This window comes from Ornithorhynchus anatinus, chromosome 4 (assembly GCF_004115215.2).
Source record: "Ornithorhynchus anatinus isolate Pmale09 chromosome 4, mOrnAna1.pri.v4, whole genome shotgun sequence".
Classification (NCBI taxonomy): Eukaryota; Metazoa; Chordata; class Mammalia; order Monotremata; family Ornithorhynchidae; genus Ornithorhynchus; species Ornithorhynchus anatinus.
Genome location: NC_041731.1, coordinates 32,805,470 through 32,816,184, shown reverse-complemented (window position 1 = coordinate 32,816,184; position 10,715 = coordinate 32,805,470). Strand labels below are relative to the sequence as shown.

The window sequence follows — 10,715 nt, the reverse complement described above, 5'->3', positions numbered from 1 at the left end:
ATATATGCAAACGAGCACAGTGCTGAGGGGAGGGGAAGGGGGAAGAGCAGAGGGTGGGGGGAGGGGAGGGGATGGGGAGCAGAGGGAAAAGGGAGGCTCAGTCTGGGAAGGCCTCTTGGAGGAGGTGAGCTCTCAGAAGACTTTGAAGAGGGGAAGAAAGTTAGTTTGGCAGATGTGAGGAGGGAGGGCATTCCAGGACCACGGGAGGACGTGGGCCAGGGGTCGATGGCGGGATAGGCGTGAATGGGGGACAGTGAGGAGGTGAGCGGCAGAGGAGCGGAGTGTACGGGGTGGGCAGTAGAAAGAGAGAAGGGAGGTGAGGTAGAAGGGGGCAAGGTGATGGAGAGCTTTGAAGCCAAGAGTGAGGAGTTTTTGTTTCGTGCGAAGGTGGATAGGCAACCACTGGAGGTTTTTGAGGAGGGGAGTGACATGCTTAGAGCGTTTCTGTAGGAAGATGATCCGGGCAATGGAATGAAAAATAGACTGGAGTGGGGAGAGACAGGAGGAAGAGACATCCAAGAGGAGGCTGACACAATAATCCAGTCGGGATATTATGAGAGCTTGTACCAGCACGATAGCAGTTTGGATGGAGAGGAAAGGGCAGATCTTGGTGATATTGTGAAGGTGAGCCGGTGCCCCCCGCCCCCTCCCCCCAGCGGCTCCACCCCCAGGCGACCCCCTCCACGAAGACCACCCCAGTCCCCGCCGCCTCTTCCCGGGCAGGAATGGGAACAGAGGAGTGAGGGGAGCGACAAACAACAAGGGACAGGTGACACCCCCTCTCTAATCCTCCCTGAAATCGACCTTGAGGAGGGGTCCCGGTGCTCAGCGTAGATGTCCTCTGGGGCATGGATCAGCCACCTCCTCCGTGGGATTAAACAGTTCTAGATGCCAAGTTTCCCCGAGCCAACCTCTCACTCCTACCCCATGGGGCTCGGGCTGCAAGCCCAAGACTTCCAGCACCCCCAGGTCTCTGGCCCCTTCCTCTTGCTCACAAGCAAGTTGGCAGCCTCCACAGGAGCCTCATTCCCATCACTGTGGGAGCTGTTCAGGCCCCTGACGGTTCCTTCCTATGCTCTCTGTCCCTGCACTTCTCTCTCTGCACCCTAAAAACTGAGATCCCAGCCTGCCCCCTTCTAGCAGCCCCCTGGTCGTCTCCTTCTCAGGACAACTTTACACTCCCCTTCTGTCAGTTGAGAACTCTGCGGTCTCCCCTGGCACCAGATAACTCCACAGCTTCCCCCAACACGGACACCTCCGCGGCTCCCCCACAACAGGAGACAACCCAATTTCTTCCCCCCCCCGACCCACTAGACGACCCTGAAGTCTCCCTCCAAGTGGCAGAGGGAACCAGCATGGCTTATTGGATAGAGCACGGGCCTGGGAATCAAGGGTACCTGGGGTCTAGTCTCCAGTCCACCATTTGTCTGCTCGGTGACTTTGGGCAAGTCAGTGAACTCCTCTGTGCGTTAGTTCCTTCATCTGAAAAATGCAGGACTCTGAGTCCCAGGAACCTTGTACATTACCTTGTACCTGTGCTAGCACTTAGAACAGTGCCTGGCACATAGTAAACGCTTGACAAATACCCTTAAAACAAAACAAAAAAATAGACAACTCCAGAGTCTCCCTGCTTCGTGCTTTGTGACAAGGCAAGTCCTTGATTTCTAGTTGGCTCACTAGATGAAGAAACAGGCTCGGGCCGGTGATGCCACATAAACGGAAACAGGATGGGCACAGATTTGGGCTCAGTGGATACTGCAGAAGTTGCATCTATCTTATCTCTACCCCTGGAACATCCCCGTGGGCCACAAGTAACTTTTATAGAACTTCAGGCGTGGTGAAAGAGCTGCTCTACTTCCCTGCTTCCCTGCCTGGCACTGCAGTAAGCTGTGGGGTAGATACGAAATAATAAGGTCGGACAGCATCCGGGTCCTACATAGGACTCATAGTCTTAATCTCCATCTCACAGATGAGCTAACAGGCACAGAGAAGTGAAGTGATTTTCCTAAGTTCACACAGCAGAAGAGTGACAAAGCTGGAATTTAAACCCATTCCTCTGAATCCCAGGCCCTTGAGCCACTGTCTGGAAAAGACCTGGCCATCAGCCACTCCATCCTCTTGTCCCCTTGAAATCCCACCCCCTCAGCCTTCTTATCTCTCACCTAAAAGTCATTAATTCTTCTTAGGACTGATCTGTTTTTCCATTCACTTCAATAATAACTATTATTGCTCTTCTGCACACACCACTGTCTCCATCTTTTCAAAATATCCCTTTTGAACCTTAATTATGTCTTCTGTACCGTAAGGGCCATGCCTGCTAACTCTGTTGTACCGTATGTACTCTCCCAAAAGCTTAATACAATGCTCTGCACATTGTAGGACTCAATAAAAACCACTGAGGAGGATTAGACGATCTCTTCCCTCAACATCGCCCAGCCATCCAGGCTAGGAAAGGGAAGAGGGGACACAGACAGAGGGGAAGAGGGGAGGGGATCTGGGACACAGACAGAGGCTGGGGCCCCTGCAGGCGCCAGGCAGGTGCTGGGGCGGAGGAGGTCGGTTCAGATCCTGGCCAGGTTCTGGTCTCCTGCTGCCGAGCAGGAAGTCACAGCTGCCAGAGCGCTTAGCTTAGGAGAGAGGTCACAGCAGAGTCCCCGGGGTCCCACAGCAGAGGAAACGGGTCACAGCAAGTGCAGCCACACTTTATTAATAGAGGTGGGAGGGGAACCTCAGGCTTCGCTGGCCCAGCCCAAACCTTGGCTTAGTGAGCCCTAAATCTAGCAGAACAAGGAGATAAAGGGGAGGAGGGATGGAAAGGGAGGTGGAGGAGGATAGGGGAAGAAGGAGAGGAAGAGGGGGAGGCAGCTCGGGGAGAAAGCAGGTGGAGCAGAGAGCCCTGCAGGCTGGCCAGCTGGGGCTCCCTCTCTTCTTGTGGCGGGCAGGTGGAGGAAGAGTGTGTCCTGTGGCCGAGTCTTAGCTGTAGAGAGCTGGGAATGGCATCTCAGGGGTGGGCTGCAGCCTGGGCAGACGGAAGAGGGAAGAGAATATGGAGGACCCCGTGCCTCTGCCCCTGCACTCGTCCCGGAGCCACTGAATCACCCCCGGCTCGGATCAAAAGGGAAGAAAGTGGAGAGGCAAGGGGTAACCCTGGGCAAGGTGCCAGCCCCGGCCTTGTGTCCACGGGCTCTTGTGCCTACCAGTTGTCCTGGCTCCAGAGGATGCCCTTAGACTCCATGAGGTGGAAAGTGTAGGCATGGCGGGAGCACGAAGAGCGGTTCATCTCGCTCTTGTGCACAGCTTCTCCGTGGAATAGGACGAGGCCACCTGATGAAGAGGACACAGTAGACACCTCTTGCTCTGCCCCCATCCCCTCCCCACAACCCTCCCTCTCCATACTGCCCCAGAAGGGAAGAGACCCAGGTCCCGGGGGGCCGCTGTGCCTCTCAAGTTGGGGCTCAGGACTCTCTCTGTACCTTTCTGGATCGGGATGGCGATGAAGCTGCTGTCATCATATACTTGCTCAGAGCCGATAAAGTGGGTGGCCGGCACAGAATCAGGAGGAGCCCGGACCAACCTCTGGGAGATGCCACCTAATAATAATAATAATTATGGTATTTGTTAACCACTTACTATGTGCCAGGCACTGTAAGAAGTGCTGGGGTGGATACAAGCAAATAGGGTTAGACAGAGTCCCTGTCCCACCTGAGGCTTGGTCTCAATTCCCATTTTAAAGATGTGGTAAATGAAGCACAAAGAGATTAAGTGACTTGCCCCAGGTCAAACAGGAGATAAGTGGCAGAGTAGGAATTGGAACCCATGGCCTGACTCCCAGGCCCATGCTCTATCTACAACACTGCTGCTTTAATGCCGGTGGAGAGTCTGGGGCTTGCCGTTACAGGGAAACCCTTCTGCCAGGAGGCAGCAGGGTCCAGGAGCAGGGAGTCAGGCTCCTGGGTACCTAGTCAGATAGCCTTGCCCAGTTCTTGGAAGAAAAGAGGTGCCCTCAGGCATCCTTACCCTTGTGGGATCCTGGGATGAAGAAGAGGCAGCCGTTCTCCAGGGTGGCATCCTCCACCGCTATCCAGAACCCAAGCAGGCTGCCCAGTGGCTCCGTGTACAGGAAGGTGGAATCCTGGTGTGCGAGCACTGCAGCCCATTGGTCCCCAGGTGAGTGGTCAGCACCCTCCTCCCACAAAGGGGCACCTACGTGCCCTGCCCCACAGCTAATTCTTGCCCCACCTGCTCTCTGAGCCAGCACCTCCCCCAACCCACATGTCTCACCGCCCCATCCGTCCATCTCCTTCCCCAGAAACTTTTAGGATCCCCTGGGGAACATCCAGCCCCTGAGACTGTCCTTTTCTGTCCTGCTTTCCAAGGGTCCCCAGACAAGCTGGTGCCAAGACACGGCTTCTAGCCATCCCAGACAGCTCCGGGGCAGACTCCCAGGCAGAGGCCTACCACCTCCAGCTCCTACACAGGCCTCACCTTCACCACCAATGTGTGGTTGCTGAAAGAGAAGGGAGAGGCTGTGTAAAGTAGGTAACCGGGGGGACCATGGTGGTGGCAGCGAGAGGAGAAACAGAATGTGGAGCCAGGAGCTTACCTTGAAAATATACATGCTCTGGACCACCACAGGCTCCTCATACCCCAGGTTCCTGGTTATCGCCTAAGGAACAACCCAGATCTTAGGGAGTGAGAGGGAACATTCAATACATCTTCTTCCTTCCATTTAGACTGTGAGTCCCATGAGGGTCAAGACTGAATCCTTCCTGATTAATTTGTATCTAAACTCTCTATGGACTCCCCCAGATGGAATCTCCCTAAACCTTCCCCATAGTGTACCAGTCCAGGGCCGTGCCCTCGTTCCCAGGTCAAACCTGTTGGGCCAGGGGAATCGGGCTCCTAGAATGAGGAGCAAGTGTCCCCCATCCTTCTTCGCCCCAACCCCTCCCCTGAGCAGGAGTGCCTCACAGTCTCTGGGCTGGAAGAGAAGCTGAGAGGAGCCTTACCCAGGCCCTGTCTCCTCACCTGGACTATTGGAGAGTGGGTGATCTTCTTGAAGACGGGGTCACGGGCATGCAGACCTGTGGGAATAAAGGTGAAGGGCATGATGACTGCTTGCCAGGGAGTAGTCAACAGCTAGGTTGCAAAGTGAACTCAGGAGCCCCCCTTTCCCAGGGCCCTCCCTGAAGTGGTTGTAGGTGACGGCTCAGGATGGAGTGGGAGAGTCAGGGCCGCCCAGCAGAGAGTGTACGGAGCAAGGAGCAGAGCAGCTGGATGGAAGACCACCTCTTAGGGTCGGGCTTGCAGCCCCCCATCCTCCCTCCTACCGCAGCCCCGCCTGGGGGAATGGAGAGGCAGAGTCACCTGAGGACACAAGGATTCAACCAGGGACAAGATGCCCGTTGCCCCCTCGCACCCAGGGGCAGGCAGAGGGTGCTTCTGCAAGAGACTGACACCCTCCCCCGGGCAGCTCCACAGAGACGGCTGGGACCTTGAGGAGACAGGGTGGTCCAGTGCGAGGGGCTGCGGAGGAAAGCTGGGGATTTTAGCCCTCCCTCTCCAGATCCCATCCTCTTCCCCTGCCGCTCACCGTGACCGATCTTGTTGATGGACATCTCCTTTGGAACCTTAAAGTTGCCTAAGAAACAAGGAGGAGAGTCAGGTCCAGGAAAAGAGGAAAATTCTGCCTACATTGCAAGGTCCGGGTACTCTCACAAGCATTTAGTACAGTATCTACCCCAGTTCTTACTATAGTGCTTGGCACATAATAAGCACTTTACAAATACCTTCAGTATTTGGCGGGTCTGGGAAATGGTGGGGGAGAGAGGCAGGGTCCGGAACAGACCTGACTCATCCCTTACCGTCCCACACCTGCTCTGCCAGCAGCCTCCTCAGCACTCAGGGATTTTCTCTGTATTTGTTAGGAAAGCTACACGGCCTGTTGGAAAGAGCACTGGCCTTGTAGATAGAGGACCTGGGTTCTAATTCTGACTCCACCACTTGCCTGTTGTGTTGCCTTAGGCAAGTCACTTAACGTCTCTGTGCCTCAGTTTCCTCAACTGCAAAATGAGGATGCATTGCATGTTCTTCCTTCCATTTAGACTGTGAATCCCTTGAGGGACAGGACCGTGACCATCCTGATTAATTTGTATCTACCACAGCGCTTAGAGCCGTGTTTGGTACATAGTAAGTGCTTAACAAGTACGACAACTATTATTATCATTATTATTACAGTGCTCTGTATACAGTAAGTGCTCAATAAATACCACTGAGTGATCTTTTGAACATTTCTCTGGAGCTCAAATCCTCCTTCCATCGCAGTCACTGGCCCCTGGCAATCAAATTCCCACTTTGCCCCAGTTCCCGGGCAAACGTAGACTCCGTACCTTCCTTGTCAAATACGTCTTTCTCAAAGAAGAATCTGATTTTGTCGCCACTGGTCAGGAAATATTCTGAATTTCCCTGAGGGGGAGGAAAGGGACAGAAGGCATTAGTGTTGCAAATACCACTCCCAAATGAACCTGAGAGTTTCCCTAGGACTTTGCGCTGGGAAGGATAATGTCTGCATCAGAGCAGGGAGGCCGGACATGCGGCATCTTCTCGGCCATAGCTAAAATGGAAGTCCAAGGTTCTGGTTGTCTGGATCTTGTCCACTCTCGGCTGGCCGGGGACAGCTTTTAACACACTCACCCACATCTCTCCTTTCCTTCAAGGGTTTCCATGTCTCTCAGCATCAAACAAAAACCCCTCACAATCAGCTTCAAGCCTCTCCATCAAATAGCCCCAATACCTCATCTGCTCTCTTCCCCGCCATTCATCAGACCTTCTAGCTGAACCTCACTCTTGGCTCTCCTTGTTCACACCATTCCCCGGGCTTGGAACTCCCTCCTCACAGCCATCAGTCCACATTCATCTGAGAAGCAGTGTGACCTGGTGGAAGGAGCACAAGCTTGGGAATCAGAGAACATGGGTTCTAATCCTGGCTCTGCCACATGTGTACCTTGGGCAAGTCACTTCACTTCTCTGAATCTCAGTTGCCTCATCTGTAAAATGGAGATTGAGACTGTGAGCCCCATGTGGGACAGGGATTGTGTCCAACCCAATTTGCTTGTGCCCAGCCCAGTGCTTAGTATAGTGCCTGGCACATAGTAAGCGCTTAACAAAACCAGTTATTACTAGTACTATCCCAAGCACTTTGTACCATGCTCTGCACACAGTAAGCACTCAGGAAATACCAGTGATGATGAAGATTGATTCAAAGCCATCCTAAAATCCCACCTCCTTCAGTCTTCCCTGATTAATTCCAAGAAGTCTGTCATATAAGCATCAGTCGTCTCGAACACTTATAAACTTATTTAGACCCATCCTCGACCCTTGTGTATAAACATTTATTCAACTGTATGTTCGGTCATTTCTCTTGATGACTCTATTTGTAAATCTTGTTCTAATAATGTTGGTATTTATTAAGCGCTTACTATGTGCAGAGCACTGTTCTAAGTGCTGGGGTAGATACAGGGTGATCAGGTTGTCCCAAGTGAGGCTCACAGTTAATCCCCATTTTACAGATGAGGTAACTGAGGCACAGAGAAGTTAAGTGACTTGCCCACAGTCACACAGCTGCCAAGTGGCAGAGCCGGGATACGAGTCTAGCCGATTCCCCCGTTGGACTGTAATCTCCTCGCGGGCAGGGAATGTGTCACTTCGTTTTGCACTTCCCAAACGCTTACTACAGCACATTGTATTTACCAGGCGCTCAACAAATACTACTTGCCACCAATTCTTGCCTTCCCCCCTCCTCGACGTCGCATATTCCAACTCTTGGCCACCAGATGGTGACACTTCAGCCCCTGTGACCCTGCTGTCCCTCCCATGGAAGAACTGCCCCAAATCCCTGCAGCCCATCGCAGCCCTGGAGAGGGACGTGCCTGCTGGGACTCTGAGCAGAAGGTTTACCTCAACAGTTTGCAGGAAGAACCGCAGGGTTTGAGGAAAGAGAGGTTCAGGAGCACGGTGGGAAGCGCGGCTCTTAGCCAGGTAGGCAGGCCGGCTCCATCTCACAGAGCTGGACAGAGTCTGAGCATCGCCCCGACTCCCCCATCTTCCCTGCCCTCCCTTCACACGGAACCCCTGCCTCAGACCTGTTAAGCCTTTTCCTCAGATAATGTAGGTATTTGTTAAGCGCTTACTATGTGCAGAGCACTGTTCTAAGCGCTGGGGTAGACACAGGGTAATCAGGTTGCCCCACGTGAGGCTCACAGTCTTAATTCCCATTTTACAGATGAGGGAACTGAGGCACAGAGAAGTTAAGTGACTTGCCCACAGTCACACAGCTGACAAGTGGCCGAGCCGGGATTCGAACCCGTGACCTCTGACTCCCAAGCCCGTGCTCATTCCACTGATCCCTCAGATTACTTAGTCAGATCCCTGGGAAGTAATAATAATAATAATGTTGGTATTTGTTAAGCACCTACTACGTGCAGAGCACTGTTCTAAGCGCTGGGGTAGATAGAGGGTAATCAGGTTGTCCTAAGTGAGGCTCACAGTTAATCCCCATTTTAAAGATGACGTCAAGTAGACACAGAGAAGTGAAGTGACTTGCCCAAAGTCACACAGTTGACAAGTGGCAGAGCTGGGATTCGATCCCATGACCTCTGACTCCCAAGCCCAGGCTCTTTCCACTGAGCCATGCTGCTTAGTGTTGAGTGGAAAGAGTCCAGGCTTAGAAGTCAGAGGACCTGAGTTCTAGTCCTGATTCTACCACTTGTTTGTTGTGTGACCTTGGGCCAGTCACTTATCTTCTCTGTGCTTCAGTTCCCTCATTTGCAAAATAGGGAACCAATACCCGTTCTCTCTACAATTTAGACTCTGAGTCCCATGTGGGGCTTAAGGATCTTGTAACTATCCCAGTGCTTAGTACAGTGCTTGGCACCTAGTAAGAGCTTAACAAGTGCCAAACTTATCATCATCTCATTCCGGGTCTGTACATCCTGGGTCAAGCACCTCCCTAGATGCACCTCAGTCTTCCCTGTCTGCAAAATGGGGAGAAGAGTCCAAAGAGGTTAGCGGGAATCTAAGGGAGATAAAATCTCCTTCCCTGAGTGCTTTGGGATCCTCAGAGAAAGAGGATGGACAGAGACACCCTTCACGAGAGCAACCCCATCATCCGCCGAGCGTCACTGACCAGGACTGCCTTCCCCCCAGCCCGGCTCAATCCGATCCGATCCGACCCTCCCCCTACCTGTGCCCGGAGAGTCTCCTCTTTGTCGGTGGAGAATTCTGTCCGGCAGTGGAGTGGGACTTCCATTCCTGCCACGATCTCCGCGATCCGTGCCTTGAGCCCTTCACACTCTTCAGGGGAAAAGACCCCCTCCAGGACGAGGAAGCCATCTTCCTGGAACTGGGAGAGGAGGCCGAGGCGCTGGCTGGAGCCCTCTCACCCCCGGCTCAATGGGGCTCCTTGCCCAGAGAGCCTCAGCCCCGGCCTCCCCGCCCCGTCACCCCTTGGGCCACCTCAGCCTCCTAGTGGAAGGCCCTTTCTGCTGTTCTTTTCTGACTTTTCCCTCTTGGGCATGGTTTACCACCACTGTGGCGGCACTTTACTGAGGTGGCTGAACACCTCCCTACTGCCCAGCCCCAGGTGAGATGCTCCTCTGCTCTCTGCCCAGGGGACTCCCCTAGGGTCCTGACCCGGGGCTCTAGGGATGGGGCAGAGTGGCGAGAGAGGAACTTCGCTCTCGGCCGCCATGCGGGGAGGAGAGGTGCAGGGTTTGGTCAGTAAATACCGCTGATTCTCCAGACTGTTAGCTTGTTATGGACAGGGAACATGTCTACCAACTCCATTTGTTTGTACTCTCCCAAGCATTTAGGACAGTGCTCCGCACACAGAAAGCACCCAAAAAATATGATTGATGGATCGATTAATTAATGGATTGACCGATTGGGCCTCTGGGCCTCGACACCACCCTCCCCCTTCCTGCCAGTTTGGTGGGGCCGGCTTCCCGCCTCACCTTGCGGACCTGCTCCGGGCTGAGTCCTGCCATGCCCGCCGTCTCCGGAAGGCCGAGACCCTGGGCTGCCACCGGGCAGTGGGAGATCGGGGATGTCGAGGGGCACCGAGGGGCGCTCAGGACGGGGATCAGGTCTCCAGGGTCCCGCCCCAGTGGCCCCAGAACAACAAGTGCAGCTGACTGGGCTGCAGAGAGGAAGCATCTGGACCTTTCCCTCCCCCAGCCAATCCCTCCCCAGTCACTCCTTCCTCGGCCGCTCCCTCCCTGACGGCTCCATCCCCCAGCTGCCACTTCCCCATCCCCAGGCAGGGTCGGGGAAAAGAGGAAGGAGGGGGAAGGCAGACGCCAAGGGACCAGTGACCCCACCCTTCCTCATATACCCCTCAAACTTACCTTGAGGATGGGTCCGGGTCCACAGTGTAGTTTCCCTCCGTGGTAATGGGCACGATTAGCCACCTCTTCCTCAGAAATAATCCCCTCGAGATGCCAAGTTTCCCTGAGCCATCCCCCCACCCCCAACGATTAGGGCTCAGACCACAAGCCTCCAGGACCCCCAGGATGCCCAGGACCCCCAGAACCCCCAGGACCCCATCCCCTTCCTCTTGGTCATGGAAGATCACAAGCACGTTGGCAGCCTCCAAGCCGTGTCAGGTGACTGGCCCAGGCCATGGCCTCCACCATTCCCATCAGCGTGGGGGCTGCTCA

The 10,715-nt window shown here is 54.2% G+C and overlaps 1 protein-coding gene across 1 annotated transcript; it reads right to left on the bottom strand.

Moving 5' to 3' along the window:
• Window positions 1-2,686: 2,686 nt before the first annotated feature.
• On the bottom strand, window positions 2,687-10,168 carry LOC100088030 (phytanoyl-CoA dioxygenase domain-containing protein 1-like). The gene is made up of 11 exons (XM_029062789.2): window positions 10,011-10,168; window positions 9,242-9,400; window positions 6,390-6,465; window positions 5,594-5,641; window positions 5,029-5,084; window positions 4,604-4,666; window positions 4,486-4,507; window positions 4,018-4,146; window positions 3,474-3,590; window positions 3,198-3,324; window positions 2,687-3,019 (listed from the first exon to the last, which is right to left on the bottom strand). The coding sequence occupies exons 1-11, from the start codon at window positions 10,041-10,043 to the stop codon at window positions 2,974-2,976; spliced, it is 876 nt and encodes a 291-aa protein (XP_028918622.1). The 5' UTR covers window positions 10,044-10,168; the 3' UTR covers window positions 2,687-2,973.
• Between the last annotated feature and the right edge of the window lie 547 nt (window positions 10,169-10,715).